Source organism: Furipterus horrens, unplaced genomic scaffold (genome assembly GCF_987537825.1).
Source record: "Furipterus horrens unplaced genomic scaffold, mFurHor1.1.pri manual_scaffold_2, whole genome shotgun sequence".
Classification (NCBI taxonomy): Eukaryota; Metazoa; Chordata; class Mammalia; order Chiroptera; family Furipteridae; genus Furipterus; species Furipterus horrens.
Window position 1 is genome coordinate 142,367,139 of NW_028327172.1, and position 18,572 is coordinate 142,385,710.

General features: G+C 44.1%; 1 protein-coding gene and 1 pseudogene across 1 annotated transcript in view; one reads left to right on the forward strand and one right to left on the reverse strand.

Moving 5' to 3' along the window:
- Positions 1-4,331, reverse strand: part of LOC150019638 (cyclin-Y-like protein 1) — a 36,728-nt gene extending 32,397 nt beyond the window's left edge. Inside the window, exon 1 of the mRNA XM_090267366.1 lies at positions 4,106-4,331. Coding sequence (XP_090123492.1) covers positions 4,106-4,331 — 226 coding nt within the window. The remainder of the gene's footprint in view (positions 1-4,105) is intronic.
- Positions 4,332-11,961: 7,630 nt separating this feature from the next.
- LOC150019639 (KATNB1-like protein 1 pseudogene) lies at positions 11,962-12,855 on the forward strand (annotated as a pseudogene).
- The last annotated feature ends 5,717 nt before the right edge of the window (positions 12,856-18,572 follow it).

An 18,572-nucleotide genomic window follows, 5' to 3' on the forward strand; every position in this document is an offset into this window, starting at 1 on the left:
CTAGACTAAATTTCATATTTTCTGTCAAGGAGCACTAGGCATCCAAGGCCTTAATCTACCATGTTCCTCCTGGTATCCCTTCCACTGGGCTTCAGCCATCCTCCCCATTCCCCCTTTTTTTCTGTTGTTGGCCTGCATTCTGGCTATTCCCATCTGAGGAACTTGGCATGGAAGCCTCTCCTCCCACATCTTGATGGGTTCCCTCCCATTTAAGAACTGCTCAGTGTTGCTTAAAGAGAGCAGCGGTCTTCAACCACCCTGCTGCTCCTGATTGTTGGTGTGCTGTATGCTTCCAGGGTCTTCTGGAATGTAAAACCCTGAGTTAGAGTAGGGGCTTGGTCTTGGATGTCACTGTTTGTCCTGCATCTGGAATGGTGCCCAATAAATAGCTCACTGTTTCAGTGTACACAAAACCAGTTCCTTTTCTCCCAACTGTTTTACATCTTTTAAGATTTTATCTGATGCAATCTTTTGATTGGTCATCTAAGATTAGCATTTCTTTCAGATTTCAGAGTAGTAGTTATTCAGAATTAAAGATACAAAACCCACAAAAATCTAAAAGAGGAGTTCTAATGTCCAAAGAAAAACCAATGATAACTTTAACTTGAGATAAAAACATTTAATGCTAAAATATCTTAACTACAAAAATTACATCCTAATCGTTATAACAAAGTATATCATTTTAATTCTACAGGTGGGCACTATTCATCCACTTTCATTTCTGTCCCCAGAATAAAGCACTATAATAGAAATGTGTACCTTTTCACTGTTTTTTAAATCTTCACCCGAGGATATGTTTATTGATTTGGGGCAGGAGAAGACATTGAGGTGGGAGAGAAACATTAATCTGCTGCCTCTCGCATGTATCCTGACTGGGGATTAAACCCACAGGTGCACAGGATGATGCTTCAACCAACTAAACCACCCAGCCAGGGCATAGTTTCACTTTGAAAGATGGTCCACCAGCCCTGGCCAGTGTGGCTTGGCTGCGCATCGTCATGGAGAGTAAAAGGTCACCGGTTCCATTCCCGGCCAGGGCACATTCATGGGTTGCTAGTTTTTTCCCAGTCAGGGTGTGTACAAGAAGCAACCACTTATGTTTCTCTCTTGCATTGATATTTCTCTTCCCCTCTTTCTTCTTCTCTTCCCCTCTCTCTATAAATAAATACAATTAACAACAAAAATGACAAAAAATAAAAAATAAAAAAGATGGCCAGCCATAATGGGTGTGAGGAGTAACTAAGTGATGCTCCGGCCACGTGATGGCGCACTGAGCGGTTACTAAAGGCAGCAGCAGAGCTCCAGCACGTACTGGAAATACACCCTGGAGAGCTCTCTAGCTGCTATGCACAGTTCTGGGAGCTTATGTTGTTACTTCTCTTTATAACAAAGAATCATAAGGAAGCACATAGAGAGTGACCTCATTTTTGTAAAATAAACACAATGTTAAGTTTATATGCATACAAAAGGTTCATGAAGAATAAACACCAACGTGTTAATAGAAGTTCTGAATATTCTGAGCATAAGTGAATTTTTTGTATTTTCTAAATCTTTTACATCAAATGTTTATTAATACTCTCAACAACAACAACAACAACAAAATGGGCTTAAAATAGCTATCAGAAAGAGTAAAGATCTGTTGCTCAGTTTTTTTCACATAATATTGCCAGTTCCTTACCTACTTGCTCCTCAGGGGCAGGGGGAGAAAGCGGTCACTTGAGAGAGGTACCTTTAGCCGGCAAATTAGCAAAGCTTGTAAGGTTAGAAGATAAAAGGCTGTATGAAAAGTTGATGAGTAATTATAAAATGGGTAACAGACCCTTAGTGTCTTTTGTTGTGTGTTACTGATATTCTGTTAAAGGCAAGGTAGTAGAAAAATCCTCTTAAGTCTATCTGAAGTCTGTACTAGGTTCTTAAAAGTATCCCTTTGAAATGACTTTAAGAAATCATGTTCACTGTTTCAGAAGAACAAGGTAGAGCATCAGCCATGTGTGATTTTGTGTAAGTAACCAAATAATTCAATTCAGCATGGTAAAAAAGCCAGAATGTTTTACATCTAAGTAGGTAATTCTTAGTTTCCAGGGAAACTGATACAGGCTTGTCTGAAATAAATACATTAAAAGCAAACTTTCAGTGTGCTTGGACTTTATATTTGGTGTTCTGAACTTGTTTCTATGGAAACTTAATAATAGGCAAATGCTGAAAGTGACGTTTCTCATCACTTTTTTGAGTGCCCTTCCAAAATTAAAAACAAATTGAAATAAAATTTTAACTATCACATTTAATATAAAAATGTAAATTCTATACTAATGGACTCTGGTTTTTTCAACTTTTCTGATTTAACACTCCTTATTATAGTCCCATTCTTAATCCTTGTTACTTGATCTGCCCTCTTACCAGCTTCTATTAAAGTCCCTCTTTGTCCAGAGCACTCTAAGCTTCAATTTGTCACCAGAACAAACTATTTAAAATATATCAATTAGTTAATGTAGTAAATTCATGCTATTTCATGATGTCTACTTTCATTCTTATCCATTGTAAGGCATTTATAGACATAGGATGGAAGGGTAAATATTGCTTGTGAGTTGTAGACAGTAATTTCAAATGGAAATAATTGAAACTGGACTAAATTAAGATAGGCCCACTTTATGGAGAGATTCTAAAATGTAACCTTCATTCAACTAAAGTTTAAACAGAGTAAGAGCTATAAGGATTTTCCTCTATGAAATGAAATAAAATGTAGTCTTCATTAGCTACATTGTTACCCAGAATTATTTTAATTAATTTATGGATTTTAGAGAGAGAGAGGGAGGGAGAGGGAGAAAGAAGAAGGGAGAGGAAGAGAGTAGAAGAGAGGGGGAGAGAGGGAGGGGAGAGAGAAGAGACACACACACAGAGAAACACCGATTTGTTATTTCACATACTTATGCCTTCATTGGTTGATTCTTGTATGTGACCAGACTGGGGATGGAACTGGCAGCCTTGGCGTATCAGGATGATACTCTCAACAACTGGAGCTATCCGGTCAGGGTGAACCAAACATTTCATCTCTCCTCCTTCCTCTCCCTCCCCCCACCCTTAGCAGTTTGTGCTTTAGAACTCAACATTCTTACAGTTAAAAGGGAATCTATTGGCAGGAGGGGAGAGAATGGAGAGGGAGCCATGGAGACAAACATTCTGGTGCAGGACCTGGCATCTTAACTCCCAAAACTGTTAAAAAGTCTAAATTTGTTTTCTTCTCCTTTGAAAGTTTTGACCAACATTCTGGTGAGCCAACCTCCTGCTCCTTCAGAACAGGCAATGTGAAAGTGAAGTCTGTTAAGTCATGAATTAAGACTGAGGACATATTTGTGTCAAAGTGGGTATATTAAAGTAGTCAGAACTCCATGGATTCTCTTTTGGGTAAAACAAAACATGACAAAAATAAACTATTCTCTGTAGTACTGGCAGTAACATTTCACATCCTTCAATAAATTTAAGTTCCCTCTTCTACCATTTTCTTTCTTTCTGTGTTCAGATTATAGTTTGAAGGGATAAAGAGCTTCTACCCTGGCAACTGAAAACAGTCTACTCAAAACACCACATAGACTCTCGTATGGTATATTTTGAATTGAAAGAACAAACCCTAAAAATCCTTGAGGCTAAACTGTCCCAAGTATCAACTATCTTAATGGGTGGGAGCAAGGGTACCACCAGGCCCTTCACTTAAGTACCATCTGGATAGGGAGATGGAATGGATACTCTGAAGTTGGGATATTCAAGTTTTTATTGAGAAAAGGGAGAATATATGCTCAAAAGTCTTCTCAGAGTCCCACCAGACACTAAACAGAACTATACATAGGAAGGGCAGAGACTGGAGTGTTTCAGGCTTGTTGGAAATGGGAATAGAAGGAAGAACTGGGCATTTGGGTAGTGAAAAGGGAAAGAAACTGGCCAGGCACGATGGGCAAAGAATAAGGGACGGGGACGCCAGGCAGAACCAGCCCTGGGAAAGCCTCTGGTGCCAGGAAGGAGCCTTAGGTGGTGGCTCCCTTCCAGGGGATTCTGGGGGGGCAGCCTAGTCAGAGGTGCACCTGAGAGCAGAGAACTCCTGCTGCCTCCTTACCTTCGAGCACTTTCTGGTCTCTGATGCGTGGCACATGGTAACTCTTGCAGGCTCCGAAATTCGACTCAGTGGACCCCAGGGCAGCTGGAACTGATGGTGCTGCCACTGAGTTGCTGTCACCCACCTTGTAGGCATCAGACTCATCATCTGGCATAACACACTCACTGTGCCGGCTCCGCTTGTGGCCGGCACAGGGCTTTAGGCAGCAAGTGAGTTTGTTCCCCATGAGGCGCCTCCACTGCTTGCTGCTGTCACCACTTAAACTCAGCGGCACCCCCTTCCGCACACACACAATGAGAAAGACCCGTGCAGTACAGGGGCCTGTGGACTGCGGGATGCTGGGCCGGGCTCAGGGCCCGGCCAGCCCCTGCTGCCACCTGTGATACTATCGAGCTGCTACCACCTCCCGAGTTGACTAATCTGTGAGGATACCGAGCAGCCTAATTGATTGAAAAGATGTGGAGATCAGACAACCGCTGACAACCACAACCACCGAGAACCACAACCACTGCCAAGAAGAGAGCACAGCCGAAGCTCCTCCTTCTCCTACAGCAGCCTCTCAACTGAAGGCAGCTACCCTAGCGGGCACCAGCCAATCACAACACATTCCATGGTCACGCCCTCCATTCTCTGCACGCGCCCACATCACAGAAAAGTGATTCACAATGCGCCACCCCTCTCCCCTCACCTTGTAGTCACTCCACACCCTGCCCCCCCACCCCCCCACTTTGTCGAGCCACTCATGTGGCCGAGTCTTGGGTTCCATATATCATTCCCTAAACATAGTCAAATGTTGTGGGGAGGGCAGAAAAGCTACAAATGCCATTCGCTATGACAGATGGCTGACTAAAGAAGTGTGCCAGCAGGATGGCAGGCAGTGAGTAGGATGTAAGAAAGGGGAGACGGCAACAGAGGGCTTCTCTTCCCAACCATTTGGCTGAGAAGAGATGTGGTAGTAGTTAGTGTTAAAGGGTATTTCTTAGATGTCCAGCCGGTAGGGTAATCAGTTGAACTTGGGTCCCGGGAACCAGACCCCCGCGGTTGCATGCTCTGACCAAGCAGAACAAGGAACTTGACCTAACTGTTCCTCCTTTGAGCAGTGACCTATTCCTTTGAGCAACGACTTAGGGAATAGCAGTAACTGATTCCTTTGAGCAATGACCTGGGGAATAGTGGGAAATTTTTTTTTTTTTTTTTGCTTACACAAGCTGTATTTCTGTCCAAGTTCCTGCACCTGAAATGCTTTATAAACCCCTCAATCCCTAAGGTCGGGGCTGTCCACCTAAGTCCGGCTTGTGGACTGGTGGGCAGTCACTGGCCAGCTAATAAAGGTTCTTTAAATTCTAATTTGATTGTCTCCGACCGTTTGGTTCTCGCACTTACTCCACAACAGTTAGATGGAGATACACTGCCAGGATACTTTATTTTCAAATGAAATATACTTTGTTTTAAGGTGTGAGCATATTTATATTTTAAAGGGTAAGAGCTAATGGAGGAATTTACAAAAGGATGCAGTTAAAGGACAAGGGAGAATGACAGAGCAAGGCCCCCAAGAAGGCAGAAGGGGATGCACTCCAGAGCAAGGATGGATTAGCTCTGGGATGATAAAAAACCAAGGAGGCAGAAAGGACTGTGTTGCCATGGAGACATTTCTGGTAGAGAGAAGATTTAGGAAGAGCTCATCTGATGACCTCTGTTTTTCTCTATTTTCATCACCTTCTACTTATTTGGAAAGCTACTCTGGGAAAGAGAGTGAAACTGGAAGTCAAGTGAGTTAGTGCTGCCTGTCACTACCAGAACCAATAAATAGAGGCAAGGGTTGAATCCAGATGCTGATGATTTGAGAAGACTGTGGATTATATACCTTCAAGGACCATCTTAACATTGCATCTCAAGTCAACCTTTTCATAAGGAGAAGAAAGGGTTAGGTAAGGGGTTTGTGAAAAAAAGTTAAGGGAATTACCTAGTGCTTCTTTCTCTATTGATCAACAATTCTTTATCTGTGTCTTGGGAATTCCCTCCCTGGAACACAATGACTCAGATACAATCTCCACCAGCTTGCAGACCCCTTGGGGCACAAAGGTTGAATTGCTTATGACCTTCATGAGTCCTGCCTTCCAGTTCCTGGAATAACAGCTTTCCACTTAAGCCTATCAACTAAGGCAAAAATCTTTAACTCTTGAGTTCCCTTATCAAGAGGATAAATGTAGAGAAGTCTGCACTTCAGGAAAGCTCCAAATATCTAACAAAAAGGTGGCTAGATTGAAAAGAAATGTGAGTGAAAACCAAGGAGCTCTACTGTAAATAGGCAGGTCATAAAAGTAGAAGAGGAGGTTAATCAGTTAGCCCCAATATTCAAAAAATAGCAACAACTTTTGGAGAGGAGTAAGGAAAAAATATTAAGAAGAAAATAATACGTAATTGCAAGAAGTGTGAACATTTACGAACCCTTTAATCACATAAAGTGCTGAAAGGACCAGAAGGAGTGTTCGCCTTCATTAAAAGAATAGCAGGAGTGTTCTCCTTCATTAAAAGAATAGCAGGAGAGAAACATCACCTCAAAAATCAGGGAAGCAGAGCTGATTAATATTTAATAGTTTGAAAGATATAAGTAAGGTTTGGTGACAAGAATGGGCAATATATTGAAATGTGGGAGGTCACTGTAGAATGGGAAAGGATTCGGTGAAGTTCAGTTTCAGTAAAAAGCATCTAGTTAAATCCTTAGTATCTAGTGACTCCATTCCGTGGTAATAATATTATTGTCTGAAGTTTTAGGAATGCCATTAGATACCATTTTGAATGATTCTTATAGACCTGAGACAATATCTGAGATTAAGTTTAAAATTAGTGCTTGTAGTTAACACACAAATAGAAATGCATGACCTTAAAAACTAAAGAATTTTAAATTTGTTAAGCCAAAAAAATAATGGGAAGAACTATTAGGGAAATAGATTTTAAAATATTTTGTTTGAAGAGATCATTGGAGAGCAGTAAGAAGAAGAAAAAAAAACCCTTTCCTATAACAGTAGCAAGTCTGGGAGAACAGAGGGAGACTATTAGGAGTAATGTGATTTGAATTGAGCAAGAATTTGATTTTGTGATAGAAACAAAGACTTTGCATTTGCTGCTGATGGCTTAATATCTTCTGGGAGGACTTTATGATCAGCGTTTTACATGATCTGGAGTAAACTCATTTATTCATTCATTTTAGTCATTCAATACCCACTCAATACCTGAGCTTTCACCACACACCATACACATGTTTAGGTGCTGGGTTTCACTGAGATAAACAAGGTGCCTATTCTCATGAAGGGAGAATGGGATATTGGAAAGTAACTAGCACTCTGTGCTACAGTATGCAAGGAAAGATTAGAAAAGTTTCAACTTCCAGAATAATCATGATAAAATTTCATAACCCTTTGCAAGCATATATGAAAAACATATACAAGCAGGTCTTAATAATCTTTTCTTAGGCAAACAGGACAGAAATGGTAGAGAGAGGTTTATGCTACAGAACAAAGCCAGGTTAGCTTGAAGAAAGATTTTATGACAGCGAAGTGATCAGGATTACACAGTATACGTGTATTGTGACTAATAGGGCTCCAGCTTGAGTATCATAACCAGTGCTTCTTATAGAACAGGATTTTGTCTATAAGTAATAGATACCTTTTTCCTGGGCCAATTCTACCATGATCATCATATTCTCAAAGGTATATATATACAAAAATGCTAAGAATTATTATACCTGAGTTGATATGGAACAACTTTCATTCCCAACTTCAGAAAATTATAATCCAGATCTTTTAGGAAGTGGGGCATTCGCTACTGCTGATATTCACAGTTTAGTAAACTGTCCAGAGCCCCTTCCACCTTTCTCTTTCCATGACTTCTGAACTCTTCTCCCATCTTCTCCCTTCCACAGCATGTAGGTTTCTTCCTGCCAAGTGGGTCAAGTGAGATGAGAATGTTAATCTATTTGATATGATGCTCTGAAAAAAAATAATTAGGGTGTCATTTTGCCAAACTATGAGGGCATTAATGCTTATTGGACAGGTCAGTTTCAGCCCCAAGTGTCCACTGTGATTACAGTACCAAACCTTGAGGCATTTTATAAGAGAAGTTCTAAGGGCCTGAAGTGTTGAGATTAGGGGCCTTTTTATTGAGCACATGGTACTCAATAAATGACTAAGTTAATTTTGTGTTCTGTGAAACCCAGCTGTAAGTGAAAAATTAACTCCCTTTTGATTCTACACAGATCATGCAAAAAGTCCTTTGTCATAAAATCCTACAGATAAAATGACTTAAATAAGTTTTAACCTCCTTGTATCCCAGCATTCTTAAAACAGCCAGGTCAAACATGAGACCCAGAGTGCTGGGAAGCTAGCAGCCCTGTCCTCAGGAAGGCCTGCCCATAGGCTGGCCCAGCTGGCATCTGGAAACTTCAGATTTTTGGAGGGTTCCCACTGCCTTCAGTTAAGAGGGGCGCCCTGTGTCTAAAACGCTTTGGGAAAACAGTGTAGCTTGCATTAAACATCAGCTTTCCATTCTGCGATCTGGAACTTGGCTGTGTGCCAGGTAAGAAATGCCCACAGCACAGGCCCCCAACAGAATCTCAGGGCACTGAGTCTCTGCTGGCAGCCTCTCACTTGTCCCAAAGCCCATGCTGGGGAGTCAAGTGCTCCCCTGGGAAGGAATCTTGGGAGCCCTCCCTGATCCCAGAGGCCTTCTTCCCTGGAGCCTTTGCAAATGTTGCCCTGTCCTTTTCCTGTAATAAATCAAAGCCACAAGCCCTGCTACTGAATCAGCACCAGCGGGTCCATGATCCACCTAGCAAAACAAAGGCAATATTTACTCTTGCCAGCTTTTCCTCCCTTTGAACATAGAAATGGCTAACCTCTGATTTTATTCAGTAAGTTGCCTATTATTACTAATAACAATAAACTTGTGTGCCTAAGTGCCTACAGATGAACCTGACAATCAGTCACCAGCATTGCCTTCTGTCTCCATGTGGTTATGCCTGTCTTTCTAAGCTGAGACCTTTCTCCCCAGTGCTCTGGGCCTGGTCCCCAGGGTGGGACTGTGAGGACCCCCTACACTGCCAGGTGCACTCTGGGCAGAGGGGGCGCGATGGCCATTTTCTAAATCTCTCTGGGGCTTTTCCCTCCACACTGTGTCCAAATGACTATTATTCAGATTCCTTATTTGTTGCTTGTTTGCAGAGCGCTTCTTTTCGTACTTTAACCCACAGTTACTCACGCAAAAATCTGCTTAGTGACCTGAATTTCTTGCTAAGAGAAAGAAAACAAGAAACTGCTCCAGGCAATCCCACATCCAGATGCTTGTCAGCCTCAAGTAGAGAACAGGAGTTACAGAACTAGGTGAGAGGTTGGAGCCCCTACAGATGAGCGGTTATTCACAGTGAAGGCGTGTAGGCAACTGCAAAGCAGTGGTGACAGCAGCTGTCTTATTTTTCAGGAACTTTGTACATCTATGCTGCTGCGAATCAAGAGGAACATTCATTAACTGGAATGAATGTGTAATAAGAGTTACCAATTTGTTGAATGCAAGGCCCAGGTGGGCAGGTGAGCGGCCCGGGGTGGGGGTGGGGCGGGGGTGTGTGTGTCGGGGTCAGTGCACCACAGCCCCAGCGGAAGTGTGGGCCTGGGCTAGGCAGGGATGCTAAAGCAGGTCCTCAGGTAAACGCACAGGGCTAAATCGGCCGACAACTTGGAGCGCCCTCCCTGGCGGCTCACACTCCTAGCCTGCCTTCCACCTCCGCAGGCTACTACTGCAAGCGGAGAGAGACCTCAAGGGGTGCGCCTGCCTTGTTCAGCAGCATCCAGTGCAGCCCCTAACAGTGCATGCGGCCCAGGCAGGGAGCCAGTGAAGTGGGCCTGGGAAAACGCCCTTCACGGGCAGGCAGAAGGACCTGGACACGGGCGCTTCCCTGCAGCTCCCCACCCCCGGCTGTCACCGCTGGAAAGTACCCCCACCCCACCGCCCTGCCGCCAGGATGAGCCGTGAAGGCCTGCCTTGAGCTAGCGCTAGCGTTTCCCTGCAGCCTCCACGTGCAGCAGCATGTACTCGCCTTCAGTCATTTTCACCACGCTCATGTCCCGGGCTCTGAACCTCACAAAGCCTTTACCCAGCCCCAGGTCCGCACTCTGGGCCAACCGGCCACCAGCCTGCACGGCTCCAGCGCTCAGGACCCCAGGGGCCGGCACCCACAGTTGTTCAGGCTGCGTAGGGCGGCCGCGCGTGGATCCGTTGGTGCCTACACCCAGACGCCAACGGCGGGTGAGGTGGGTGCGGGGTGGCGAGGGGGGCATGCAGCGCCAAGGGGCGCGTGGACTCGCTCCAGCCCGAGGTACCGGCTCCAGAGGCCTAGAAGGGAGGCAGGGAGCGCACAGCGGGAGGGTGGCATGCAGCCACTCTCCGGACACCAGTGGTGGCAGTGCGGGCGTGGGGGCACCATCTAAAGGGTGCCAGTGGGGGTGTGGGAGTGCATGGCTGGGGGTGACAGGGCGGTGGTGAGGGAATAGTCCTAACATGTGCACAAAGTGCCGTAGGGCGTCTCTGGAAATTCCCTAAGAAACCCCCCTTGGAACTGCTGTCATCCCTCACCTGCATCCCTAGTTCGGGGACTCAACGCAAGCCCACAGAGGTCTCTTCTTGCTGTTAATTCCTGTGGGCATGACCTCGGGATGGGAATGGAGACAGACTCTAGAAGTAAAAGGTACCTGCACAGGGATAGTGGCAGCAGGCAAGGAGGGTGAGCCCCTGCGCCTTTGCCCCTCATAGGCCAATGGGTTGTTTCCTTCTCCACCTCCAGACTGGAGAAGAGCCAGCAGCTGCCACTCTGCAGGGCCTTCAGTAGCACAACTGAGGTCTCCTCGCAGCGCATTTCAGAACCAAGAGACAGATGGTCAGACGGGGTGCAGACTGTCCTGGAAGTCTGTTACGCACTGAGAATCACGCCAATCTGGTGAATTTCCTAATGAGAGTTATTTTGCAGAATCTTTACTGCAGACTTCAGAAAGCATGTGTTCCAGGTCACTGGTTCTCTGGCTTTCCTGAGCAGGGTTTGGAGGGGAGCAGGGCAAAGGTGGCGCTGTGTGTTTCTGAAGCCCTCCTCTCACGTTAGGAGCGGCAGGAGGGGCTGGGTGCACTCAGGCCTTTCGCAGCACCAGCCCCTGGGGTTCCCTATGACCAGGCACATATTTCAGATGAGTCTGTCATTGCGCCTGATATTCCACCTCAAGAGCAGGGTCAGGCCAGAATGAAAAAGTGACCCCATGCTCATCAGGTTTGTTTAAAGACAGCCTCCACTGTCTCTACCCTGAAAGATGAGGGTTTAGGGTTGAGAATGGCACAGGGGTCAGTACGTAAAATGTACATGGGAAAACAGGAAGCCTTATATAGAGGAGAGAAAATATTCACCAGGACCCCACCATGTTTTCAAATGATGATAAGTTATTTTATCAGTGTATTTACAAAGGGTTATAAAAACATCAATAATATATTTGTTCTTAAATTCTAGAGTTACCAGTGTGACACCCAATACAATAATGATTTTTTTCAAGTGCCACTGTGTAAGCTGTGTGAAGCTGATTTGATACATTTTTGTTGTTGGCTGCACTGTAGTTAATGAAATTAAACACACCCACTGCATTTGTCTTCAGGGGACAAGGAACCCGCATACCACTGGTTTATTTTCCTGTTAAAATAAATTGCAGACAGCCGCACTTGAATGACCCTGAGTGGGGCTCACACAGGAGCCAAGGGACTCCCTGGGCTTCTAGGCACAGTTCATCAGTGCTAGGGCTGGGCGGGGGTGCTGGTATTCAAGAATTCAAGAGACTATGACATTTGAAACCTACAATGTTAAAAAAAAAAATGAAACTTTTGTAATAATTCTGGGGATCATTCCATTGACCTTTCTAGAAAAGGAGTCTTTAATTTTATTAGTCAAAGCATGAAGGAGGTTAAGAAATCTACAAAACAGTTGGCTACATAAATAGAACAACTGGACAAGCTGTGAAGAGCCCAGATAAACTACGTACGGTGATGTACTACAGAAAGTTCATCATCCTTTTCCAAACCCTTGTTAAAAAAAGAAACAGTCCCCTAGAAGTTGGGGCAGTACATGGCAAATAAAGAAAATAAGCTGGCTTCTGCAGGCCAACTGCCTGAAAAATTACATGATAGCAGTGATTCTGGTTCTTTACAGACAGAAAGCCCATCATCAAAATACAGCATTCATGTCCCCCACCCACATGTGTCTCAGAACCATAAAACAATGGCACAAGTTTTGTTCAGCAGGAATTTGAGAGTGAATATAGCTTTAACTTTCTGGGAAAAGAGAAGTAGAAGTGAACTCGTAGCTTATTTGGTGAGGATAGAAGACCTTGGAGAGGTGGTGGGTTGCGGTCTTATACTCTGCGGTAGTTTACAGGAAGAAAAACAATGCATCTCACTTGGCTGCAGTGTAGTCGTGTTATTTCTAGCAAAGTCACTACTTAAAAGCATATTTGAAGAATATATAATAGTTTAAACTGGCTTCAAGCAGTCATAGAAATGTGGTGATCAGAACTATAATCCAAAACAGAAATTATAAATGATGAAATTATTCACATTTTAAAATAATATGTAAGTAGAAGTGGGAACAAGAAAACCATCTTACTTTGGCTCTAGGATATACTGATAATAGAGTGAAGGAAGTAGATTCTTACTTATTACAGTTGCATTGAGAAACTTAGTCTACTAAAGAGCATTTGGTAATTCAAAATATCCCTGAATTATTTGACTTCCAAAAAATGTCTCATCAAAGAACTGCGAACTGTGGAAGACATCAAAACCTTTTTTTAAAAAGCCACATAATGAAAACACTAACAAAACCATAACAATCTGCTTTATGTTGAAGTGGAAAGATATCTGAAAGGAGTAGCTTCAACTTCAGGGAGGTGAAAGTGCACTATGAAGATTGTTCCCCTTTGCTGCACTGGGATTTCTATAGTTATTTGGTAACATTGTTTAAAAACTACTGGATCTTAATGTAATCCTGCATTAGAATATACTTTATGCTATGTGAAAAAGTAAGAAAACTTTTTACTAGAAACCACAGAGACCAATCATCGTTACTTTTTGTAAGCCTGTGTTTTAAAAGAAAACAGTCAAATGTGTGCAGCTATTTTCTTACGTTGAAAAGACTGAAAGTTTAAAATATCATAGCAAATAATCAATACTAACAGTTTTGTCCAAACTTAGATACAAAATGCCTTAATTATTAATAAACTAATGTGTGTCATACCTATATGTTGTTAAAACTTATTCCACACCATCTTTAAAATTGGAGAATATTTTTAATATCTCTGACTTTATTTTGCCAGAATCATCATGTCATGTATATATAAATTAAAAAGGTGAATATGTATTTGTATGAATCTTTAGCTGGAAATGTTCAATATAGAGTTGGCTACTTTATATTCACCTTCTATTGTATATAGATTTTTAATAGTTTTAGTTTCCTATCATTCAAGCTTCCTTCATTTGAATGAATTCACTAAATATTGATATTCTTTACTTTTTAATTTCTAAATTTGTATAAATTCTAATCTTTTCACTACATTATGTTTTAAACAGTTACATACATGCTTTAGAAATGTCTATAGTTAGTGCTGACCTTATACTTTGTATTCTAGTTCTATGTTACTATCTCCTCCAGAGGTTGATATAAAATACCATCAAACTGTGTGACATCTTTTTTTTTAATACCATTTTTTGGTGCCAATGAACCCACTTGTGGCATGTCTTCACAGCTGTATGGAGGTCTGTCCTGAAAAAGGCCAGCCATTGTTAATGTAATGAGAAAGATTTGTGCAACATTAGTGTAACTTAGCAACCAAGGAGAGTAGACTGAAGTCCGCATGGGTGAGCAATGACGACTTGTGTACTGTGTGGCCATTGCATTCAAAATGACTGAGCAGGTAGAGCAATGAATCTGCGTCAAATTTTGCGTTAAGCTATAACATTCCTCTGCAGAAACCACTCGAATGCTTCATAAGGCTTTTGGAGACAATGCAATGAGTGCAGTGCAAATAAAAGTGTGACACAAACACATTAAAGATGCTTGAGAATCTGCTGAAAGTGATCCCATTCTAGAAGTCCTACAACAAACAGGACACCTGAGAATGTTGAACATGTACAAGCTGCAATCAAAAAAGATCGAACACTGGCAGTGAGAGAACTGGAAGCTGATCTGGGGATTCCAGAAACTACTCTGTCTCAGATTTTGATACAGGATCTTGGCATGAAACATGTGACAAAATTCATTCTGTGGCTTCTGCTACCAGAGCAGAAGGAACATCATGCTGCACTTGCTCATGACTTGATTCAAACTGCTACCAATGAACTAGAGTTCCTTAAGAAGCTCATAACTGGAGGTTAATTGTGGGTCTACAACTATGTGTGTGATCTAGAAATGAAAGGCCAGTCATCCCAATGAAAGTCGCCTGGTTCGCCACACCCAGAGAATGAGCAGCAAAGTCACGGCATGATCAAGATCATGTTAACTTTTTTTTTTTTTAATTGGGAAGGTGTTGTCCATTATGAGGATGCCCCTCCAGTTCTACCTCAATGTTATTCATTTGATGATAGAGGGAATATGATGAAAACAGCTGCAACTATGGGCAACGGGTAATTGGCAGCTTCATCACGACAACACACCCACTCATACATCATGTCTGATGTGGACTTTTTTGGTGAAACATCGAATCATCCAGGTAACTCATCCCCTTTACAGCCCAGATTTAGTGCCCTATGACTTCTGGCTTTTTCCAAACTAAAATCACCTTTGAAAGGGAAGAGATTTCAGGCTGTTGATGATATTCAGGAAAAAATGATGGGGCAGCTGATGGTGAATTGCAGAACTGTGTGAGGTCCCAAGGTGTTTACTTTGAAAGGGACTGAGGCGTCATTGTCTACAATGTTTCTTGTGTCTTTATCTTCTTCAATAAATGTCTCTATTTTTCATATTATATGGCAGGATACTTTCTGGACAGACCCCCATATATCTTAGCATGTCTTCAAAGTGATTGGGATTTAAGTGCCACTATTGGTTTATACATCATTTCATCTTCAATGAGCCTGAGCAACCTCTGAGCAAAGATTTTTAGTAATTGAATTTCTAGGCAGTAATTCTTCAAGCACTTGAATGTAAGTCTTTAGAATTTACCCAATTATCAACTACTGATGTGAATTTTAAACAAGCATCTTTCTTGCTTTAAAAATATGAAAAATGTTATCTTTCGAAAAAGCAAATTGTGGATGGTAAAATGAACTAGTTATCTACAGAATGGAAAAGGAAACATCCCATTAATATAATTAAGCCAGTTTTCATGGACAGAAATAGGTACAGTGGGTATAAAATAAGGAAAGCCTTCATCGGAATCTGATGTACCTTCTGTTTGCAGAGAACTACTGCAAAGTTGTCATCTTGGAGTGCAGTACTCCTATCTGTGAGACCCAGGACACCTTTTCTCAGAGTCTCGGGAGCAGCCCAGGCAGGTGGCCCAGGCCCCTCCAGACCATGGAGGATTTGATGGCAAAACCCCAAGAAAGGAGAGTGGTCAGAGCAGGAAGAAGCCACTCTTCCACTGCCCTGGGGCCCACAAGAGCTTAAGAGCACTAGCCCGCCCAGAATGGCACTGTGGCCAAGGAGGGTCCCTGACTTGAGGAACAGTGGTTGAGCCAGGCTGGACCAGGGACTCTAGGCCCAACTCCTGCCCTGTGGTCAGCCAGGTCCATGCAGCAGCAGCAATACCTCTCTCTGCTGCCTAGGGGAAGAAACGATGATTATTTGATTCCAAATTTGCAGTGTGAGCAGGCAGCCACGTCCTACACCTGCATTTGCTCAGAGGTGAGGGTATAGGCAAGTGGTCAACTCTTTCACTATTCTGCACCCGCCCTTGGAAGAAGACACCAGAGCCAGGGGGGACTGAGCCTGGGGCCACCTCCTGCCCACTTGGGCAGGGGAAGTCTGAACCTGGGTGGAAAAAAAACCAGAATCTGGAGGAGCCTGAGTGGTATTCACAAGCGTGAGCCAATTGATTTCTTATTTGCTTTTAAAGAACAGACCTGTTCCAAGCTTAGCATTGGGCCTTGGGAAAATGCTGAAACCCTGGCCCATTACAAAACATTCTATGGAATTACCTGTAGTGCCCTTAGGTGGGGACAGGGGAGGGGGAGTAGGGTATGCTAAATAAGAAACTTGGCAGGGCTTTAAGTGACATTAAGTATCACTCAACTTGCTTGTAACCTGTATGGGTGACTTGATCTTTCTGTCTCTGTGCCTTGGGTTCCTTACTGCTAAAAGTGGTGCCAGCTAAGCCACGCTCCATCCCTCCCAGGGTCAGTGAGTGGAGTGTGGATCAAGTCTTCCATGTGGACCATAGGTGCCCCTAAGGTAACCTTGATGGTCTCCCTGAAGGCTGTGTGACAGGGACAGGGGCAGTGGCTCAGGCTGCAACCAGCTCCTGGCTTTCCCAGAATTTAGGTGCCAGCAGTAGAGGTAGGCAAATGCAGGGGCTCTAAGAGCCACCTCAGGCCAATTGCCCCTGGATTCAGCAGAGGAAGACAGGGCTGGTCCTCAAAAGCTCAATCCCCATTCTCTGCCTCAGTTTCCCTACTCCATTCCCTCCCTGCCCCTAATGCCCAGACTTATACTCCAGGCCCTCTCCCAGGTCTTTTTTGACTCAGGTCTGTGAAGTAACTAAGAACTAGAACATGGGCCTGCCTTTCTGCAGAATGTGGGCCAGAGTCAAAAGTAAGAGGGGCCCTGGTCAGGTGCCTCACTTGATAGGAGCGTCCATTGTCACATACACCAAAAAGGTTGCAGGTTTAACCCTCGGTCAGGACACATACCTAGATTGCGGGTTCAATCCCTGGTCGGGGTATGTACAGGAAGCAACCAACTGATATTTCTCTCTTCCTCTAAAAAGCAATAAAAAATTCCTCTTGTGAAAATTATTAAACACACACACACACACACACACTCAGAGGGGTCTGGGCACTGAGCCCACAATATCCATCCATGAAGCCAAGGTGCAGGCTTCCTGGGACAGGACCTCGACTCTGGAGGAGGGCAGTACCCTGGCTGCACTGAGGTCAGGGCTATCGGGTACAGGCAGGGCCACAAACAAGCTGAATGGTGTAGACACAGGTGCTGCTCCTGCCTGCCCTGCAGTGGTTGGCAGAGACTGTGTGCAGAGGACAGGGAGCCGCAGTGGCAACAATAGGCTTAATGCAAGGTCCCCAGACCCTATACCATTTGGAGCCCTTGGTGGCCAAGGGCTGTGGCTGCTGCTGCCAGCTGTACCCACTGAGAGGCCTGGCTACTCTCTGTGGCTTTCCAGGTTTCTTTTCCTGGAGGAGGATTGTACTCTGGGTGTTTCTTGGCCTCCAGTGCCAGTGAAATGAGCTGAAGCATCCAAGACTTGTTACATGGGTTTGATTCAAAACCCGATCAATTGTATTTAATGCTATTTAAATTTTTTAAATGAAATTACTCAAAATATTTTTAATCCTGGCTAATTTCTGTTGAAATTCTAATTATAGAGCACCTTAATTACGAGCTCTTCCACCCTCTAAAGATCCCTAATTTCCTCCCAATTAAATACAACAGGAATGATGGAGCCCAAGGCAGCCCAGCCAGCTCGCACACCTCCCCCGAGGTGCCAGTGTGGGGAGCCCTGCGCCAGCTCCACTGCCAACTCTTCACCGATCGACAAAAAGGGTGCCAGGGCTCTGTGGGAGACCTGTATATAGCCACTGGGCCCCACCTACCATACTGCTGGTCCCACACTCCAAGGGGGCTTTAGAAGTATGATAGAATAGGAATGCAATGTTCTCTGTGAAGCTGATGAAGCCAGCTTGCTCTGTGTAGCCCCAAATTCTTACCAGTAGAATGTGAAAACAAAACGTTTCAGTAATGCGAGGCTTCTGGAGTTCTATGCTATGCCTTGGCGGCTCACAGTTGCTACCTATCTCCCTGTGCTGATTTATGCTTCCCTTTGTTCTTACTCCCAACCCTTTGGTGGAGGTCTTCAGGCTTACCCTGTGCATTTCTGCACATAGCAAACTCGATAAAAACCCTGACTGACAAAGGAGTGATCGGTGATGTCCTATGAGAGACACTTGCTCTTCTCTCTCCTCAGACAATATGTTTCTGAGTCAGTTCTTTCACCCACGCCGAGGGAGCTGCGGAACAGGGAACCTCGCAAGTGGCACAGCGAACAGGGACCGGCGAGGAGGACTCTCCAGGGAACCTAACAGGTCCCCAGCGCTGTGCCTGCCTGGAAAGAGCAGAAAGGGTGTGAGGGGGCCGCAGGCCAGGAGGGTCTGGGTGGCGCAGCCCGCACCTGCTCTGAGACCCTGGTGGATGACAGGGGCAGGGAGACCTTGGCGTTGG